General features: G+C 37.1%; 1 protein-coding gene and 1 long non-coding RNA gene across 11 annotated transcripts in view; one reads left to right on the top strand and one right to left on the bottom strand.

Annotated features, from left to right (window-relative positions):
- Positions 1–22,189, top strand: part of REXO5 (RNA exonuclease 5) — a 66,710-nt gene that overhangs the window by 5,011 nt on the left and 39,510 nt on the right. For all 10 annotated transcript variants that reach the window (XM_081819892.1, XM_081819886.1, XM_081819894.1 and 7 more), the window contains exons 3-13: positions 487–599; positions 2,280–2,406; positions 3,515–3,611; positions 7,588–7,731; positions 10,617–10,705; positions 11,674–11,789; positions 13,323–13,461; positions 13,606–13,700; positions 14,699–14,801; positions 16,124–16,227; positions 16,972–17,092. In XM_081819892.1, coding sequence (XP_081676018.1) covers positions 487–599; positions 2,280–2,406; positions 3,515–3,611; positions 7,588–7,731; positions 10,617–10,705; positions 11,674–11,789; positions 13,323–13,461; positions 13,606–13,700; positions 14,699–14,801; positions 16,124–16,227; positions 16,972–17,092 — 1,248 coding nt within the window. The remainder of the gene's footprint in view (positions 1–486; positions 600–2,279; positions 2,407–3,514; positions 3,612–7,587; positions 7,732–10,616; positions 10,706–11,673; positions 11,790–13,322; positions 13,462–13,605; positions 13,701–14,698; positions 14,802–16,123; positions 16,228–16,971; positions 17,093–22,189) is intronic.
- LOC145721569 (uncharacterized) lies at positions 2,340–22,006 on the bottom strand. The gene is made up of 2 exons (XR_014145325.1): positions 18,922–22,006; positions 2,340–18,605 (listed from the first exon to the last, which is right to left on the bottom strand). It is a non-coding gene; the product is annotated as an uncharacterized LOC145721569 (long non-coding RNA).

The raw sequence follows: 22,189 nt of genomic DNA, 5'->3' as shown, positions 1-22,189 counted from the left end.
AATTAATTAGATCCCTCCTTATATTTGCATATAATTTGCTTTGCTTTGTTCCTGTTCTCAATAGTCCTAATTTTTTTAAAGATTTTTACCTATTTGAGAGAGAGAGAATGAGCGATGGGAGGGGCAGAGTGAGAGAGAGAAGCAGACTCTCTGCTGAGCAGGAAGCCTGACGTGGGGCTTGATCCCAAGACCCAGAGATCATGACCTGAACCGAAGGCAGATGCTTAACCAACTGAGCCACCAGGCACCCCAGTCCTAATTTTTTTTTAAGATTTATTTATTTATTTTAGAGAGCATGCAGGGGAGGGATAGAGGAAGAGGGAGAGGAGCAGACTCCTTGCTGAGTGGGGATCCCGACGCGGGGACTCAATCCCAAGACCCTGAGATCATAACCTGAGTCAAAATCAAGAGTCGGACGCTTAACCGACTGAGCCACCCTGGTGTCCCGGTAGTCTTAATTTTTAATGCCCTGATTTATCTTTGCAGAAAGCCCGCTTATCTACCATTTTATTTGCTGAAAACTGTGAAGTGACCCACGATCAGTTATGTGAATTGCTGAAGTATGCAGTTCTGGGCAAATCCAGTGTTCCTAAACCCAGGTATGAGATGTACTTAAATGGTGGGTATAAACCCGAGGTTTCAAATTAGTGTCTAGAGGGCCATGTATTCCTTAATTAATATTATTTGTTTGCTGTACAGAATGTCCTAAATTTTTTCTTTTAATGGTGGGGGAGGGGCAGAGGGGGAGGGAGAGAGAGAGAATCCCAAACAGACTCCAAGCCCAGTGTGGAACCCAATGCAGGGCTCAATCTTATGACCCTGAGATCATGACCTGAGCCGAAATCAAGAGTCAGACGTCTAACCAACTGAGCCACCCAGGCACCCCCTACATTTTTTCTTTATAGGAGTTGCCAACATTTAATTTGGGAATTCTTTTATTAAAATCCAGATACTTTAAAAAAAAAAAAATCCAGATACTTTATTTCTTCAAAAATTTCTAAGATGTGGCAATTTTATCCCTGTATTCCCAAATGGCAACAATTTGTCAAAGCTGAACAGTGGCCTTCCCCTTATAGATGGGGCATGTACACTTTAGTGTACCACCTACTGGTAAATAAGGCCTGCTTCCCTTATTTACATTATCTGTCTGGCTACTTTTTGGTTTGCAACCCTCTTGGGAGCTTCCTGGGTGTAAACTGAAACCTGCCCCACTTACTTGGAGGGCAGGGAGAGACTGAAGAAAGAGGCAGGCTGTTCCAGGTTGGTAAGTGGCAATTTTAATAATAAGTGAAGGGAACTTACATACAAGGCTTGTCTTGGGCAGGAGGAAGACAAATGGATCCCTACACATGCCTGTCAAATCTTAAAAAAGTTTATATAGAGGGTTTAACTGGGTTCAGTCATATGAACCATGCAGGTGTTTTCAACACCACGTCACTGTCTCAAGGCTATGTCCTTGGAGCAGCCTCTGGGATCAGGAAAGACAAGCAGAACCCACATTCAAAGGCCAGAGAAGAAGGGGGTGAGGAGCCTTCAGGTGCCAGGGTCCAGGTGACATGTTAGCTGGCAGTCATATCTTTTCACTGACCTTTCCCAACACCGCTTAAAGGTATTTTGGTTTGTAACCCCTAGTGGAGACCCAATTGAAAATAACATGATCATGTGTTAAGAATCCCAGTTAATCTTTTCTGTTCCTTTTACATTAAGGGACAAAAAGAATTACACTATTCTGATATCTTCAATGCCATTGTTAAATGTCTAATGAAAATTGCTTTTGTGTATGTACCAATAAAAAATTTTTCAAAACTTTTTAATTTCTCAGACGTATCTATCTAAGGGAGATTTGCTAGATAACTCAAAAGCCATCTTCTATATTAACAAATATTGCCAGTAGTCTGTCAATTTATCTAAAACTGGCTTTCTTAAAGCCAGTCATGTGATTACTAGCTTAGGAAGGATTCAGCAGCTTGGGATCTTGAGGTTATGCCTTTGTAAAATGAGTTTATTTCCAATTTAAAACAAATCGTAATAGGATTTTGGATTTGAATGCATTGTGTTTCCCTTGGTATCGTACTTGATTTGAATGCAATAAACTATTATCTCAAGAGATCTCTATTTGAATTCTGTACAGTAATAGCTGTTCTTTGCCAGGCAGTCATTGAGTAATGGTGAACTCCATTAACTTTTGCTCACTGCTGTTTTTGCACCCTTCCCTTTTGTATGTCTATAACTCACTTGATGGTATCACTTTTAGCTGTGTTGGTTTGATTTTTCAACAGCTGGTGCCAACTTTTCCACCAAAACCACCTGAACAACGTGGTGGTTTTTGTACTGCAGGGAATGAGCCAGCTACACTTTTACAGGTTCTATTTGGAATTTGGATTTCTCCGAAAGTCATTCAGACACGTAAGTTAAGAAAACTTTGTAGCAGGGCCTGAGTTGAGTCCTCTCATCCAAAGACTAGTGCATGTCTCAAACTGTGCTCTTTGGCAACCTGATTGAACAAGCAGTAGAGGTTGTAGAAAGCAAGAAAGATTAAGATTCAGAGATCTCTTGTTGAGATTAGGTTTGCCTCTGATTTTCTTTGATAATTTAGGCAAAATATTTATTACCAGATTACAATCTATACGTAGTCCCCAGGCTGATATATCCTGTTTTATTCGGGTTATGATGTTTTCAGAAATTATACACTTTACGTAAGTCTGTGTTTTTTGGCCTCTTGACAACATCACAAGATTAGACATCCTTAGAACAGTATCTGGAGCTGAATAGCGGCTTTCATCTTTAGAAGAGGCATGTGCTCTCTATTTTCCTTCCCATAGCCACCTCTAGTCTTTATTGGACTGTTTCATCCATTTACTGCTGAGGGATTTGAGTTGGTGAGTCCTAATCTCCTTGGGTCTCCGTTTTCTTTTTTGCTTTCATTTATCAAAGGCTACATATATGCTAGGACCTACATCAATCATTCTGCATGCATCATCTTTAATTTTCACAGTAGTTCTGTGAGAGATATAAATATCTTCTGTATGTGAGGAAACTGTAAGTATCTTGTCCAAGTTATAGCTAGTAAGTGTTGGAGCTGGAATTTCGGCAAAGGTAAGCCTAAGGCTGGAGCTTTCAACCTTTCAGCTTTGCTGTGTCATCTGTCCTAACTACTTGGCAAGCTGTCCACTAAAGTATAATAGATACAGAAGTGCTTGGAAAATATAAGGGACTTTCCTTTTCTGAGTTATACATTTCTGTAATGTTTGTCTTTGTTTCCAATGTGTAATCAGAACCAAATAAAATATCTGAGCTGGGATAAAGGTGGCTTCACTTACTTAGTCACTTTTATTATTATTATTATTATTACCTAGTCACTTTTACACATTAAGGAAACAGTCCTCATTTTGCAATACAAACAATTAAGGTCCAGACCTTTCATAGCACTGAGCTGACAATAAAAGTGAAAAGTCTTTGACAATATTTTAACTGCTTTCAAGCACTTTTATAAAAACTTGGTATGTATTTTCAGAAATTCCGCTTGCCACCACCATCATCTAATTTCCTAGCTGATATCATTGGACTGCAAAAGAAACAAGTAACGGGGGATCTATCCAAGATGGTGGAAGGTATGGCTGTGACTCTGGTTTGATGATTTGCTCGTTCTAAAAGACATTATGGATATGCTTATAAGTGGGTTTATCAGTCAAGTTTATTCTTGCAAACAACTAAGGTCAATTCTAACTACCTTAAACAGAAAAGCAGGGTTTTTTTTTAAAGAAAAAATGGATAAGTACCTCGGGAGAATAGAGAGCAGGAACCATAGCCCGTATTCATGCCCCAGAAACCATCTGGTTAGGTGCGATAGCATAGGCTATCCCTGCATATCACTTAACATTGGACTCTTATAAAAAACTGTGAATAATTTTTAAACTGTCAGTGGGTCTTTGTACCCACGAGTGTACAGATGGGAAGGAAGATCTTGCCTTTGACTAATGGAAAGGACACCCTTAATACTACTCACAGTGGGGAGTAGGCAGGAGGTTAAGATGCTGGCCATCTAAAAGAGAAATATCCATGATGGCAGTTTTTCAAACGATGGGTTGTGTCCGTGAGTAAGTTGTAGTTAACCTTCTGTTTTTGTAGGGGGAAGCAGGTAAGTGATGGAATAGAAAAGAACTTGCTCGATAGAGTTCATTGGACATAGTAAGGTAAGTATTGTTCAGTGATGCTTTTTTGTGTGTGTTCAGAAATAATAGTTACACTGAGGGGATGTGAAAAAGTGGTGAAAAGCCAGTGATTCCTTCCTATCTCCTCTAGGACTGTGCTTCTTATTATCCTGTCTTAAAGACCCCTGACTTCCTTTCCACTGTTCCCCTCTCCTTCTACTAGATGCCTGTATCTGACCTGCCTCTGTATTTTATTTGACCTCCACTGTATTTTAAACATTTTTGAGTAAATAACAGAGTAGTCATTACTAGATTCAAAGCTCATGTAAAGACATAGCATTGCAAAAGAAATCATCAGAAAAAAGAAATTTGATGTGGCTGAAGAATATAGATTGTTGGGGATAATTGGAGGAGGATGGGTTAGAATAAGATAGTTGGGGGAGGATGGTAGTGGTGAGAGATGAGGCTGAGAGGTAGATTAAAGCTCTGTCCTGCAGGCTGTAAATGTCATGCTAAGGACTTTGGATTTTATTCTGTAGACTTTGAGGAGTCAGAGAATTATGGCTAGTTCTCTATCCTCTTAAGGATTTCACTTTGTTTCCCATTCTAAATATCAGAGTCCCAAAGCATAGTCTGTAACACTGATCTTCCCTCAATTCAGTCTTTCCTTCAAAATATTTATATATCTCACACTACATCTAAAACTAATGATGTAATGTATGGTGATTAACATAACAAAAAATTTTAAAAAAACCCCACAAAATATTTATATATCTCCCCAAGTTGACATATCGCTCTTCTTTGGTTAACGCCTGTATCTTTATCTCTAGGTCTGATGTCCCAGATTCCAGGCTTGCATTTTCAACTGCCTGCTGAATGTTGCCACTTAGATATTCCCCTGTCCCCTCAATCATAACATAGCTAAAAGCATTTTTCTTATCCTTAAATAACATAACAGGCTCCCATCTTCAAATCGCCTTTCTCTTGGTATCAATTTTCTCTAAGACAACAGTCTTGAATTTTAGAATTACTTTTCTTTTCGCTCCCTGTACCCAGTCTGCATAGCTCATTCCCTTTGCTCCTATGAATATCTATTCATATGTCACTTTACCAGAGAGATCTTCCCTGATTATAAAATTTAAGACAGTAACTCTTTTCCTGCCCCAGTACACCCTCTCCTCTTTTCCCTCCTTTACTTTTCTCTGTGGTCCTTATTCCTTACCTGACATATTATATATTTATTTATTGTCCATGTTCCCAACTAGAATTTCAGTTCCATGGAGAATTTTGTTGACTTTGTTCATTGAGGAATCTCTCGTGGCTAGAACAATGCCAGGTATATAATAAGTACTTAGTAAGTACTTGTTGACTGAATTATTTTATCACTGTGTTCTATCGGTTTTTCTTGTGTACTGTTTCTTTCATATATCCCTTTTCCTCCATCTTTTCCACCATCTTGATTCAGACTAATCTTTTTTCTTCTTTGTTGGTTTTTTTTTTTGTCCAGAATTTCTGCAAAACTTTTTCTCATTTCTCTCTCTCCATTTTCCACATTATCTTTGAGGTTGATCTTTCTTAAATACTGTTATGCCATTTCCCATCTTAGGAACTTTCTCTTGCTGTCCATTATTTATTGAATAATGGACTAAAGTCCAAACTCTTGAGTCTGGCATTTGCAGTGGCCTACAGTTCATTGTTATACTCCTCAGCCTTGTTTCCTATACTGCTCTCCTACACAGACTTTTTTTTTTTTTTTAATTCTCAGTTGGTCTAGTCACTACCATAACCAAGTTTGCTTTGTACATTTCTGTCTTACCTGGAATCCCCTCTTTTCTATTTACAGTATTTTGACTTCTTTAGTTACAAGGACCAGATACTCATTCAGGCCATCCTAAGTGAGAGGGATATTATTAAAAGGATGCATGTAGACTAGAAAGCTATCAGGAGTCTAAGTGCCCTTTCATGGGCAATTATCTGTATTTCCTAATTTGATTTTGGAAGCAAGCAATCGGATCAGCTTAGCTAATTACCATTGTCCCTTTTGAGCATGTCTTGGCTAGGAATATCAACTTACTGGTCTACTTATAGATGGGTCTCTTTTTTCCTCAAAGATTTTATTTATTTATTTTAGAGAGAAAGAGAGCATGAGTCGGGGAGGAGCAGAGGTTGAGGGACAAGCAGACTCCATGCTGAGCACAGAGCCCAACACAGGGCTCAATCCCAGGACCCTGAGATCATGACCTGAGGCAAAATAAGAGACGCTCAACCGACAGCCACCCAGGCACCCGTAGATGAGTCTCTCTTAAGCCAGGTTCCCACTCTCAATCCAATCGGTGACCATTCCTGCTTAAAGCATAGGCTGATGCTTGAGCAAGTGGCTAGGGGTGGAATAGATTTAGCTAGAATGGGCTGTTAGGAGTGGCAGGCACTGTGATGGGCAGGTCTAAGACACCAACTCTCTAAATTCTGCTTTTTCTTCAAGATTCAACTAATCTTTTCCTCTGTTGAACCGTATCTCACCACCCCAGCCAGTGTATTTTTCTTCCTTTCCCTTTTATGGCTTTTATTTATTTATTTATTTATTTATTTATTTATTTTTTAAAGATTTTATTTATTTATTTGACAGAGAGAGACACAGCAAGAGAGGGAACACAAGCAGGGGGAGTGGGAGAGGGAGAAGCAGGCTTCCCGCGGAGCAGGGAGCCCGATGCGGGGCTCGATCCTAGGACCCTGGGATCATGACCTGAGCCGAAGGCAGACGCTTAACGACTGAGCCACCCAGGCACCCCTATGGCTTTTATTATTACAACCCATTTGAGACTTATACTCTCTTTATGTTCCTATAACTATATTACAGTACAGGCCCCTTAAAGTTGGGAGTGGGTCTTATACGTCTTTTGATCTTCACTGTGCTTACCTGACACAGGTTTAGAAATATGTCCTTTGAGGTTTCTTAAACACACGTTCTTTTTTTTTTTTAAGATTTTATTTATTTTAAGAGAGAGATCAAGCTGGATGGCGGGCAGGGGAGTGTGGAGGAGCAGAGGGAGAGGGATAAGTAGGCTCCGTGCTGAGCGCAGAACCTAATGTGGGGCTTGATCCCACCACTCTGAGATAAAGACCTGAGCTGAAATCAAGTCGGACACTTAACCGACTGAGCCACCCAGGTGTCCCTTCTTTTTTTTTTTTTTTTTTAAAGATTTTATTTATTTATTTGAGAGAGAGAATGAGATAGAGCATGAGAGGGAGGAGGGTCAGAGGGAGAAGCAGACTCCCTGCTAAGCAGGGAGCCCGATGCGGGACTCGATCCCGGGACTCCAGGATCATGACCTGAGCCAAAGGCAGTCGCTTAACCAACTGAGCCACCCAGGCGCCCCCAGGTGTCCCTTCTTGAACACACATTCTGACATAAGTTTAATTGTTCTTTTTGTTTCAGGGTCTTTACCTTCTGCCAGTTCAAAAGTCAGCATCAACCTGCAGAATGACCCTATTATTCAAAAGTATGGCTCTAAGAAAGTGGGCTTAACCAGATGCCTTCTCACAAAGGAGGAAATGAAAACATTTCACTTTCCATTACAGGGTAGGTTTGTATTTAATCTGATGTTGGTAACAATGTAAGAATATTTAACAGTTTATTTTAAACTATTACTGTTGAAAATTCATTGTTTTGGCTGCTTTCCAAATGACTTAGTCCATCTTATATTAATAAGGAAACACTATAAGTGTAGATGTGTACTATGATTGGTAAAGTGATGATTTCGGATAGTACATAAACATGACCTTAAATATCATTGAAATATTCTGGGAGAAAAGTTATTCCTTTTTCAGTTTTCTTTCATTCCTTCTTACTATATTAAAAGGAAGTCAATATGTCTTTAACACTTCTCTAGTACTTCCAGTCTTCCTCTTACCCCACCATACCCCATCTTCATTTTCTTCAATGAATAGAACAAGTCTGGGCTCAGAGTCTTGGTCAGTCATGTAGCAGGAATTTAACAAAAATGCTTTAATTTAATTTTATTTTCTTTATTACCTTTTAATCATAGCAGTAATGTTAAATTTCTTTTTAAAAAAACCACTCTATTGAGATATATAATTAATATACCATATAATTCACCCATTTAACAAAATACAATTCAGTAGTTCTTAGTGTATTTACAGTTTTACAACCGTCACCATAATCAGTTTTAGGCTACTTTCACACCACAAAAGAAATGCTGTACTATTATTTTTCACACAACACCCTTACCCCCTAGGCAATCACTAGTTTCTGTCTGTGGATTTACCTATTATAGATATTTCATATAAATGGAATCAAACAATATCTGGTCTTTGTAACTGGCTTTTTTCACTTAACAAAGTCTTCAAGGTTCATCCATGTTGTAGCATGTATCAGTACTTCATTCTTTTTTTAAATTTCTTTTTATTTTAAATTTAATTTTAGTAAGATTAAATATAATTTAGTTTTGGGGGAGTCTGGCTGGCTTAGTCAGACGAGCATGAGACTCGTGATCTCAGGTTTCTGAGTTTGAGCCCCACGTTGGGTATAGATATACAAATTTAGTTTGAAAATAATACGTGTGGCACCATCCGTATATGAAAACTCGTATCTTTCAGTTAATCCTACTTACTATTTTTTTAAGATTTAACAAGCAATTATTTTTTTTAATGAAGTATAGCAGTTAACACACAGTATTTCATTAGTTTCAGGTTTACAGCATAGTGATCTGAAAGCTCTGTGATTATGCTGTGCTTAAAAGTGTAGCTGCCGTCTGTCACCTTCATTTATTTTCATTCAAATGATATTCTTTATATAGATATACAACATTTTCTGCATTCATTAGTTGAAGGACATTTGGGTTGTTTCCACATTTTGGCTATTATGAATAATACTGCTATGAACATTCAGGTACAAATTTTTGTGTGGACATAATGTTTTCATTTTGGGGAAGTATATACCTAGGAGTAGAATTGCTGGGTTACATATGGTAATTGATAAACCTTTTGAAGAACTTTTTCCGGAGCAGCTGTACCATTTTACATTCCCTCCAGTGATGTATAAGGATTTCAGTTTCTGCACATTCTTACCAACAACTTGTTATTCTGTCTTTTTGATTATATCCATTATAGTGGTGTGAAGCAGTATCTCATGATTTCGATTTCTGTTTCTCTGATGGCTGATGATGTTGAACATCTTTTCATATGCTGTCTGTAAAATGGAGTTAATAGCTCATATATCATGGATTGCCATGGGGATTAAATGAGTTAAGGTATACAAAAGTGCTTAGCATGTTGGGTGGCACATAGTGCTTTTGAAAAGTTATTTTTTGTTATTATTGCTACTAATCATATAGATAAGGGCAGCAAGTATAAAGTCTCCCAGATTTGGGTTTGCCTCTCTTTTCTGGCCTAGACCATATTTTGATTCTTTTAATTGTAATTAGTTGGCAATTTTGAGGTACTATGACACAGAAACTGGTCAAAGTTCCTCAAACTCTACTTTGTTTCTTGTCATACAAGATCTAGGTATTTATACTGTTTAAGCCTCTGTCTGAAGGTAAGAATTTTCAATGGTTCAAACACTTTGGGACCCCTGAGCGGAATATGCCTGGTTATTGACTAAGTAAGGGTACACAATGGAGGGGGTACCTTAAGCCTATAGGTGGGTTCCTGTAGGGAATTTTCAGGCTATGATTCCAGAAAAATGCAGGCATGTTTCTGAACAGAGATCTCAGGAAGTCTCAAGGGTAGAGTTGGGTGCAGAGGTGCACGTGGTGAATGTTACTTTCTGCCTACAGTGAAATCCTTTTAGATCTCTTTTGTGATGGAATTTCATTCCTACTTTTTCTTGAGGAAAGAAAGATGCTACGTGCAGTTTTTGCATACTTTATTATCCTCCTTTAGTGCCTACGTGAAAAGGTCCAGTGACTTGGGATTTAGCCAAAATTTAGGTGTTTTTTGTTTTGGTTTGGGTTTTTTGAGAGAAAGAAAGAGCGTGCAAGCACACAAGGGAAGGGAGAGGAGAGAGAGAATCTTAAGCAGGCTCCATATCCAGCGTGGAGCCCAATGTGGGGCTCAGTCTCACAACCCTGAGATCATGACCTGAGCCAAAATCGAGTTGCATGCTTAACTGACTGAGCCACCCAGAAGCCACAGCTACAATTTAGTTATAATATCTTTTCTTATATGGAGGAAAAATTGTTACTTGGTAACTGCCAAGAAGTCCAGGCTCTACTGTCCCCTATAAGAGCAGCCTGTAGTATTCTCCCAGATTATAAAAATGAGCAGATGGAGAAAAACTTGAGGACCGACATTGTCTCTCATATAATTTTTATATTTCAAGTGTCTAACAGAGAAGGTGTCCAGCAAATACGGTATTTCAGTTTTCCCTCGGTGAATGAATCTAAGAGTGATGTTTATCATCTCTAGTTTTAAAGGCAGATACTTTATTTCTTTTCCTCCTAGGTTTTCCTGACTGTGAAAACTTTGTACCTACCAAATGTAATGGTTCTATAACAGACAACAGTCCTCTCTTTGGACTTGACTGTGAAATGGTAAGTACTACTTTTAATGTTTCACCTGGAGGGTTACAAACTAGAGTCTAGTTAGAGAAGATGATTTCTTGAGTCTAATGCACCGGTGAACCAGTGCATTTAGTTCCAATATTTTGGTTTAAATAACTGAAAGTAGACCCTTTTACTCACATTTTAGAAAACTTGGATATATGCTCCAGGATGAAGAATAAATATCACATAAGTTTTTTAACTAGTTGTTATGTTTAACCAAATCTCTGTCATTTACTATAAGTTTACTCCTTCTGTCTTTTGAACAGGGTTTTATTGTTCCCCTAAAGACTTTGACTCAATTGCTATTGGTTTGGCTTAGTTTTACACATTTAAGATCAGAAGTAGGATTTCCCTCAAGCTCCCTTTGTGTTTTACTTTGTCTAATTAGTAAGTCTCCTTTCAAAGACAGGGCATCCCCTATCAATACTCAGGTACCAGTCTCTCATTTCTTAACAGAATGGCTAAGAGCTAAAGTTTTCGAATCTCATATCAGAGTGTGTATCCTGGCCTTGCCTATCAATGGCGTTGTCACTTTGGACAAATTCTGTAACCTCTCATTTTCAGCTTCTCCCTCTGTGAAGTGGGGATAATAATAGAGGTACTTCATCATGTTTAGTATTGCATTAGATGATAATAGAGCATATTAATAAAAAATTACTTTCTAGTGGTACTCGGCTAATACTGGGATGTCATACACAATAAATGGTAAAATGATGAATGATGTTATTTCCATCCATCTTCCTTGAGCACATCCTTTTCAGAGCAATTAGATGAAATGTTCAGCAGTCTGCCTAGCTTTAATTTTATTCATACTGGGCTCTCTAGTTAGCAAAGGTTGTGCCATTGTCACTGGGACTCCAGTAGATTACAGTTGATGGCAATTGAGATACTGTTAATAACGAGAGGAAGCAAGAGCCTCCACAGTTCAGCAGTCTGACTATGGCCTGGTTTTTCAGTGCCTCACATCCAAGGGGAGAGAGCTAACACGCATCTCACTGGTTGCTGAAGGAGGCTGCTGTGTTATGGATGAACTCGTTAAACCTGACAACAAGATTATGGACTACCTTACCAGGTATTTTTCACCTTGCCTTCTGCCATCCCTAGTACTGGCAGACTAGAGTGGAATATGACAACAGGAATACTTTGTAGTTTCTGTTGGTTTAGGTATTATCTACTTTTATGTTATCAAAGACAAGGCTGGGGTAGCACAACTGTAAATTTTAAAACTGAAATTGCACAATGTCACTGTATAAAGCTCTTTAACCCTCTTGCTCTCTAGTCTTCCTGTGACGTTAAGTAAGCAGATCTTCCTTGTCTAAAGTCTCCCAGTTGTAATCATTATGTAGCAACTGCCAAACAGCTGGAGTTTTGCTCTCTGATAAGACTTCATTTGAAAAATCTGCAAATCACCATTTGGCAGTCAAATGATTTACAGCTTAAGCTGCCTTGACCTCAAAAATCAAAACAAAGTTTTTCCATAACAGAAATTTGAAGCTCAAAAATTTTAGTCTTTCTTTTTAATTGTAATTTCAGAATGTACATATTATAGTGATTAGGCAAAGAAAAGCTAGTAAAACATTATTCTTGAAGTTGCATCTATAGATTCTGCTTACCTTAGGCACAGAGAGGCCATGATAGTAATAAAGATTGTCTTATTAGCAGACATAATTAGACAGTATTCTTAGGGAACAGTCATTTGTGGCAAAGATGTATGTACAAGCTTGTTTGTCACAATATTTCAAAAATATGGGAATATAAACATCTGAAAGTAGTAGGGGATTGGTTAAAATATGTGAAATCCATATAATGGAATACTCTAACCATTTAAAAGGATGTGTTGAAATAGATTTATTGATGTGAAAACTTGTTAATGATATATGGCAAATGATAAAATCATGTTATAAAGTAACATGCATTATGATTGCATTTTTATAAAAATAAAATATATACAGGGGCACCTGGGTGGCCCAGTCATTAAGCATCTGCCTTCGGCTCAGGTCATGATCCCAGAGTTCTGGGATCGAGCCCTGCGTCAGGCTTCCTGCTCGGTGGGAGGCCTGCTTCTCCCTCTCCCCACTCCCCCTCCTGTGTTCCCTCTCTTGCTGTCTCTCTGTCAAATAAATAAATAAAATCTTTAAAATAAATAAATAAATAAAAATAATAAAATCTATACATGGGGGCGCCTGAGTGGCTCATTTGGTTAAGCATCCAACTCTTGATTTTGGCTTAGGTCATGATCTCTGGGTCCTGGGATGAGCCTTGCATCAGGGGCTTTGCACTCAGCAGGGAGTCTGCTTGAGGATTCCCTCTCTTTCTCTCTGCTTCTCTCTCTCAAATAAATAAATCTTTAAAAAAAAAAAAATATATATATATATATATACACGTGAATATATGTATCAAAAAATATGAAAGGATATTTACTAAAATGTAAAAAGTGATCATCCCTGGGTCATGGGATTTTGGGTTAAATTTCCTCTTATCTGTATTTTCAACCTTTTTAAACTGAGCATATATTAATTTTTAAAAATATTCTTTTGAAATGACTTTTCAGGGAGGAAAACCTATTAATATCCTGACCTGTCCATTTCTCTCTTTTTATTGAAAGCTTTTCAGGAATCACAAAGAAGATTCTTAACCCAGTGACAACCAAACTCAAAGATGTACAGAGACATTTAAAAGCACTGCTTCCTCCTGATGCTGTGTTAGTGGGCCATTCCTTAGACTTGGATCTCAGAGCACTGAAAGTGAGTATCTGACTTAGTTTTTCCAGTATATATGCCTTTTCCATTTATTTCAAATCTAAAGTCTTGGGTTCTTTTATTCCCTCAGCCCACTTGTTTTTTCCTTTAGCATAGGATGCTACTCATTCTATTCTCTTTCCTCCTCAGATGATACATCCATATGTTATTGATACATCATTGCTTTATGTCAGAGAGCAGGGCAGAAGATTTAAGCTAAAGTTCTTAGCCAAAGCTATTTTGGGGTAGGTTGTTTGCATATTATAATATTGTCCTGACAAGTTGCATATAAGTTAACATATGATTTCTTATTTAATGCATATTGCAAATTTCAGGGTCTCTGTTCTCCCTCTTAGTCTGTAAACATTATTCTTTTCCCTTCTTATGAATCCTGGGATCCTAACTCCAGAGAAGTATGACTCAGAGATGAAGAAACTATGGGAATACTAAAAGGGGTTTACATTCACATCTGAGGGTTGATGGATAGAACTGGACAGAACCGTCAGAAAAGTTAACCAGAATTTGAAAACATAATGTTCTTATACTGAATGTATCTTCTTATGTACAAACACATGTGTATGAAGATGTTCATTATAGTATGGTTTAAAACAGCCAAAAACTGCAAATATTCTGTAGGAGTGGTTAAATAAATTACATTTATCTATATTATTGAATACTTTGTTACTGTTAAAAGAATGTGATGGATCTGTATGTGCTAATAAGGAACTCTCTTAAAGTACTACTGAGAATAAAATGGAGATGCAGAACAAGATCTATATATGCCTAGATACCAGTATGATATAGATTAGATCTAGATAAATTTATAGACACAAACATACGTACTTTTTTAAGGTTTTTGAAAAAGACCAAGAAAAAATTTAAGTACCTATAGACACTTGATTGCAAATATAAAATTTCTGGAAGGTGACTTTAAATAGTGATTACATCTAAAAGAATGAGGCAAGGTGTTGACTGGGGAGTGGCCAGAGACTTTATTGGGTAGCCTTTTGTCCAGATGATATGCTTGCTGTAGACAAAGGCATTCCTGATCATTATACGTCATCAGTGCCTCTTACTCCAGGTACTCTCCTGGCACTTAGAAATAAAGGAATCTTGATTGTTGTGATAAAATCTGATTATCAGATTGCTGAAATTTTACATGTAACCAGAATATTAGAGGTGGTTCAAAGAACCTATCATTGAAAATGCTGTCGAGTATGTCAGCTTTATCTTGACTTTCCAGGAAGGATATACAGTGTCCAGATAGGCTTGGTCATGATGCCATAGAAGATGCTAGAACCACCCTTGAATTGGCTCGGTATTTCCTTAAGTATGGCCCAAGGAAGGTTAGTATCTTTGACCTATATGTTTGCTTTTCTTAAAATTATGAGACTAGAACAGGTAGTCACAGACCATTTCATGTTGTTAACCTTTCTGTACAAAAGTAGGAGTGTAATTCAAGCTGAGCATTTGGAATTAAGACCTGTATGACTAGCATAATGTAGTAGTTAAGTATGTAGTCTCTGAAGTTGGGCTTATCTGTTTTTAAATAAAGATGGTACAGGGGCACGTGGCTTATTCAGTCAGTGGAGCATGTGACTCTTGATCTCGGGGTTGTGAGTTTGAGCCCCATGTTGGGTGTAGAGATTACTTTAAAATCTTAAAGGAAAAAAGATAGTACTGTGTTTAGCTACATAATCTGGGTCAGTTTCTCTAAAGAACTTCAGTTTTACGTCTGTAAAATGGAAACACATTTCTCTGGGATATTGGTGAGGGTAAATGAGATATTTTATATAAAGCTGTTAGTACAGTGCCTTGAATATATTAAGCACTATAATGTGTGGCTCATTGTATGCTGATAATTGTAATAATTATGAAAAGTCTACATAGAATTTTGCTCTTTTGGGGTGAGGGGAGCATGCTATTGTTTCAGCAGCAGTTCGGTGGGTGTAGATTAGAACAGCACATAAGGGAGACGTTGATGGAGACTGTTTCTTACAGACATTGTTAGAATGCATTCTAACTTATTAGATTGTCCCATTGCATGATATGTTCTGTCATGACTCCACTATGAAATAAATTGTAGTCTGTGTAGAATCATAAGCATCCAGAATAGTGTTTTGTGTCACAGTGGTAGAAAGACATTCTAAAATGTCTTATGGGTTATATAAATAATGATAATAGTTTGGATCTCACGCTCTACGTTGCAACTCCCAAGTGGTCTCCCACTTTATGGAAGAAGAATAAACTGATTTTGTATTAAACCAATAAAAGATCTTTTTTTGATGTTGCTGTAAAGGCCATTTTTTTATAATTTCCAAAAGTTGTATGTTCACAAAGAAGTAAATTTTAAGTGACTGTGGGATCAGTGATGAGCCCAAATTGCCATCACTTTATACTTAGCTTTACTTGGCCCTTTCCCATATTCATGTAACATCAGCAGCTGGTAACAGATTGCCATTCTTGGCTAAGCGGTCAGAAACCATCTGGTAGCTATTGAAGCCAACCTGGGACTATGGCAATGGCAAAGCCACTGTCTACAGAAGTAGAGAACACCACTTGAGTGGGCTTTTCTTGGATTTTTTTGCTTTTTGGTGTTTTATTTTACTTTAAAACTCAAATGCTTTGTAGGGAATTAGATGATTTTTACCATTTTATTTTCTTCAAGATTGCAGAACTAAATCTGGAGGCACTAGCTAGTCACCAAGAATTGTTAGCAGCAGGCCAAGAGCTGAGAAATACAGCAGAAATAGTTTATCAGCCAAACACAAGGTAATATTTTTCAGTTCTAAACAAGAACAAAAACAAATAGAGTGTCTGGTTTCTTATTTACACAACTTGTGAGTTTTTTTTTCCTTTTTTGAGTCTGTTGAGAAGTGTTTACCAATAGTATGAATAACATTCTACCATCACAAAAACCATGGAGGGAAAAATACCCTTACCTTCCACCCTAAATAGTACCTATTTGTTTTTCTTATCTTCTAAATGTAATGACTGGTCTTAACTCTTTTACCAAAAAGGAAGACATTGAAATATAGTGAACTAAGTAGCATTAGGGGAGATGATAGACTAGTGAGTATTTTGATTAGAAGAGTCACCTATAGCCTTGATGTATTGCCCAGATTAGGGAAGAACAAAAAACAGGCCTGGAAGGAGTTCATCAGCACACCATAATAAATATGTCAGATCGTTAGAATATAAACTTGTTAGAGAGCTTTGAGTATTTTTCATGTTTATCCTTTCTTCCCCTAAATATAGAGCAATACTGTCCATTATGCCTTTTGCAGTGATGGAATTGTTTTAGATCTGTGCTGTCCAGTAAGGTCCACACAATACAGTATGTGTGACTAATGCGTATTGAGGAACTGAACTGTAATTTTATTTGATACTAATTTTAATTTAAATAGCCACATGTTGCTAGTGGCTACCTTATTTAGACAGTGCAAGTACAGAGAAGTAAGTCTTAGGTTAGGGAAAACTGTTGTTCTTCCCTTGATCTCTTCTACTTCTTTACAGTGTTTTAGAATGCTTGGACTTAATGGGTCAGAAGCTCCTTTTCTTGACCCAGGAAGCAGAAACTAGTGAACTTTGTTCTGCCAGAAACTGTCAAACTATTAAGTGCCTTTCAAATAAAGAGGTGAGTGACCTGCTGTCTCTTTGAAGGTTGTGCTCAAAGCCGAAATTCATGCTAAGCATCAAGTTTTTTTTCATCAACAACCCTGGCTATCATTATCAAGTCTGGCTTTTGTCTCACATGTTATATGGAGCACTTTTAGTCCCAGTTACCCCACCGGAGCAGAACTGTCAGCTGCCAGTGTCTGCTTGCAGACCCCACCTTTGGTATTGCACACAACTTTGAATTTCTGTTCTTTTTCTGGCTTACAGAGATGTTTATCTTAGTTAAATTTTAGCCTGACTTTATTTTTTTGGTTTTCTCTTCTTAAATTTTATCTATTATTGCTGTATGTGAAAGTTGAAGGGATGTATTGCAGCATGAACTGAGGTCATTTTATTCAGAAGATCTCTATATATATTTTAATTTTATCTGGAAAGAATTTCAAACTTACAGAAAACTTGCATGAATGGTGGTATATACCTTCTATCTATATTCATCTTCTGTTAATGTTCTGCCCTATTTGCTTTATTTGTGTGTGTGCTGGCATGCTTATGCTCCCTTGCTATTTCTATCTTCCTCTTTCTATATGACATTTTATTTTTGAAACCATTTGGTTGCTTCATAGATCATGGCCCTTTTCCTCTAGATACTTCAGTGTATATTTCCTGAGAATAGAAATATTCTCTTACATAACCGTAATAAATGTCAGTAAAGTTAATATTGATACAGTACCTTTCTCTAATTTCATCTGTATTCCAGTTTTCTTAGTTGACCCAGTAATGTCCTTTAGCATTTCTTTTTGCTTCAGAACAGTATCTATACTAGGGTCACATATTGCATTTAGTTGTCCTATCTTTTTAGTTTCCTTTAATCTGGATACATCCCTTGACCTTTCTTTGTCTTTCATGGTAATTTTAAGTAATACATGTTGCATGTCACCCCACCCAGAATGTTCCTCATTATGGGTTTGTTTCCCCATGATTAGACACAGGTTATGCATTCTTTACCAAAATACTTGTAAATCATGTTTCCTTTTCAGTGTATCACATTCAGAGGCACATGTTGTCCATCTGTTCTTTATTTTGTGCTGTTTATTTTGATGACCTTAACAAGATATTGTCTGCTTTCTCCACTGTAGATTTACTACTTTTGTCCCTTCTAATAAGTAATATGAGGAGATAATTTAAGAATAGCACCAATCCTGCTTTTCATCAAAAATACCCTGCTTATATTTAGCAAAAACTGTTGATTCCTACCTGATGGTTGCACAATGACGGTTTCCAACTCTAGCACTTCCTTCCTATTTACTAGTTGTTAGTTCAACAGTCTATAAGCAAGAGTACTGATTTTTTGTGGGAGGCGAGAGATCTGTCAACATGGAATACCTCATCTGAGGATGCATGCGAGTATGGAGATTCTTCTTAAGGGATGGAGCTGAGGGGACCACATTCAACGGAATATGTCAGCGACTTCGATAATCTCCATGCTTTTTTTATTACTGTTTTCATTTTCTCGAAGGAAGCGCTAGAAGCCGCTGGGGAAAGAGCTGGGAGAAAGGGAGAGTTGAAGATACAGAATAGAGTGTAAATAAATAATAAAGAATTCCTAGGAAGGCAGAAGTGACATCCTCTGGATTACTGTTTCTTGAACAGGAGAAAGGATACCTCTTCCACTAACCAGAGCTATGTGAACACAGGTTCAGGAGGCCCAGTGAATTACAAGCAGTATAAATAAGGAATCACATTAAAAAAAATTAATAAATTGCATTTAGACATATTGCAGGGAAATTGTATTTATTACCTCCCAAACAAATAGATATATTGGTAGCAAGCCAGAGAAAAGAAAATCACCTTCAAAGAGCAACAAATAGATTAACGGCCAATTTCTCAACAGCAGCAACAGGAATCAGAAGACAGTGAAAGCATTCTTCCAAGTCCCAACGAAGATGACTTTCAACTTACAAAAGTCTACCCAGCAAAACTGTTTCAAAATGAAAGTGGAATAAGTATGTTTTCAGATAAAGAAGAACATTTTATGACCAAAAAACTCTACTAAAAAGTTTTAAAAGGATGCATTTAAGGAAGAAGGAAAGTCTGAGATGCAAGCAGGAAAAATTTCTAGAGAAATTGGTGTGCATGTGCACAAATTTAAATATTGAATGTAAAAATAGCAAAATGAATCAGCTAAAAATAAGGGCCACAAATTACTTTGCTGTTTCCTTCTCTAAGTTTTAAAATTTTGACTCTATAAAAGTTCTATGGATAAAATATACAAAAAAAATAAAAACAGGTATGCTGCTAAAATATATGTATTATTTTATACAAATATATATTTATATAAATATATATTTTTATATAAATAAATATGTAGTTATATAAAAATAAAGGACAGATGGACAACAAAAGGAAGAGTCCTTCCTTTATTATTCATTCATTCATTCTGTGTGGTCTCATGGATTCCTGTTTAGTTCACTGGTTTATAATTTATGATTGTATTAAATTGTTTTGGTTTTCAAACTTCACAGATTTGGCTAGTGGTAGCCCCTTCAAGTTGGCTCCTTTGTCCTTGTGACATGGACCCATAATTTTTTTGAGCATTTTCCTTTCTAGCACAAGATATGTGCCACCCAGGCGCCCGGACATAAGTACATTCTTGGACGATAGAGAATTTAGGAAATCAGGAATAGATCTCAAGAAAATCCCTAATTATTTGGAAAATAAATAGCACACTTCTAAAAAACCATGAGCCAAAGAAGAAATCAAAAGGAAAATTAAGAATTCTGAACTGAATGAATAGGTGGCTCAGTCGTTAAGCATCTGTCTTTGGCTCAGGTCGTGATCCCAGGGTCCTGGGATCGAGCCCCGTGTCGAGCTCCCTGCTAAGCAGGAAGCCTGCTTCTCCCTCTCCCACTACCCCTACTTGTGTTCCCTCTCTTGCTGTGTCTCTCTCTGTCAAATAAATAAATGAAATCTTTGAAAAAAAAAAAAAAGAATGTACTTAGGTCCTTTGAATTACTTGAATCCTTTTAAATTTATTGAGAGATGGAATCTCCAACTATAATTGTGGATTTCTTTGTTCTTGGAGTTTTCGTTAATTTTTGCTTTATGTATAATGAAGCTTTCCTATTAGACACATAAACATTATGCATTATGTTTTCCTGATGAATTGGCCCCTTTATCATTACAAATAGGCCTCCTTTATCCCTGGAAACATTTTCTTTTTTTTTTTTTTTTAAAGACTTCATTCACTTATTTGAGAGAGTGAGAGCGGAAGAGAGAGAAGAAGCCAGGGGGAGAGGGAGAGGGAGAAGCAGACTACCCACTGAGCAGGGAGCCCGATGCGGGGCTTGATCCCAGGACCCCAGGGTCATGACCCGAGTTGAAAGCAGACGCTTAGCTGACTGAGCCACCCAGGCTCCCCTCTATTCTGACTTCTACTTTGGTGTTAATATAGCCCCTCCTGCTTCCTTTTGTTTATTGTTGACCTGGTATATATTTTTTTATTTTACATTTAGTCTATTTATATCTTTATATTTAAAGTGGGTTTCTTGAATAAATAAATAAAAATAAAGTGGGTTTCTTGTAGTGACCAGTTAGGCTTTGCATTTTTATTCAATCCAACAATCGTTGCCTTTTAAGTGGAGTAGTTAGGCTATTTGCATTTAATACGATTATTTGATGTTGTTAGGTTTAAGTCTCTTACCTTGCTATGATTTCTATTTGTCCCATCTCTTTTTTTTTTCTATTTATTTATTTTTTTGAGTTAATGAAGTATTTTTTATGATCTTATTTTATCTCCTTTGGCAGTGTATTAACTGTGATTCCTTGTGTTATTTTAGTGGGTGCGTTAGGATTTATAGTCTAACTTATCATAGTTTACCTTAATTACCATACTTACCTTAATACCTTAATAATGATATACCACTTCACATATAAGAACCTTACAACCATATATTTGCATTTTCCCCTCCTAGCTTTGGTGCCATTGTTGCCATCATTCATTTTACTTCTACATGTTGTTATTTTGCTTTAGTTTTTTTTTTTTTTTTTAAGATTTATTTAGATTAGGAGGGGAGGGTCAGAGGAAGAGGGAGAGAGTCTTAAGCGATGCAGGGTTCCATCTCAAGACCCTGAGATCATGACCTGAGCCGAAACTAAGAGTTAGACACTCAGCCAACTGCACCACCCAGGTGCAACTAAATAGTTATTTTTTAAAGATACTTTAATTTTTTGAGAAACTACTATAGTATTCACCATGGTAGTTGCAGCATTTTTTATACTCCTACCAAAAGTGCATAAGAATTCCAGCTTTTCCAAATCTCTGCCAACACTTTTACTTTTCTCTTTTTTTTTTTGATAGTAGCCATCCTAATGGGTGTGAGGTGATATCTCATGGTCATCTGGTAATTAGTGATGTTGAACCTCCTTTTTTTCTTGTGTTTGCTAGCCATTTGTATATAATCTTCTAAGAAATGTTTATTCAAGTCCCATTTTCAAACTGGGTTTTTGTTAAAGTTTTAGGAGTTCTTTATATATTTATATTCTGTATATTCTTTATATATTCTGGATTTTAATTCCCTGTCAGATACATGATTTGCAGACATTTTCTCATTCCATAGGTTGCCTTTTCACTCTGCTGATTGTGTGTTTTGATGAACTGAAAAGTTGTCTGTTTTGCTTTTGTTCTCTATGCTTTTGATGTCATACCTAAGAAATCATTGCCAGATCCAATATTATGAAGCTTTTCAAAACTCTATGTTTTCTTCTAGGAGTTTTCTAGTTCTGGATCTTACTTTTAGGTGTTTAATCTATATTGGCTTAATTTTTATATATATGTAAGATAAGGTTCCAACTTCCCTCTTTTCCATGTGGATATCCAGTTTTTCCAGTACCATTTTGTTAAAGAGACTATGCTTTTTCTTTTTCTTTTTTTTTTTTAAAGATTTATTTATTTATTTATTTGACACAGAGAGAGAGATAGCCAGAGAGGGAACACAAGCAGGGGGAGTGGGAGAGGGAGAAGCAGGCTTCCCGCCGAGCAGGGAGCCCGATGTGGGGCTCGATCCCAGGACCCCAGGATCACGACCTGAGCCAAAGGCAGACGCTTAACAACTGAGCC

Source organism: Leptonychotes weddellii, chromosome 5 (genome assembly GCF_054177405.1).
Source record: "Leptonychotes weddellii isolate Sample4059 chromosome 5, ASM5417740v2, whole genome shotgun sequence".
NCBI lineage: Eukaryota > Metazoa > Chordata > Mammalia > Carnivora > Phocidae > Leptonychotes > Leptonychotes weddellii.
This window is presented reverse-complemented; position numbering and strand designations above follow the sequence as displayed.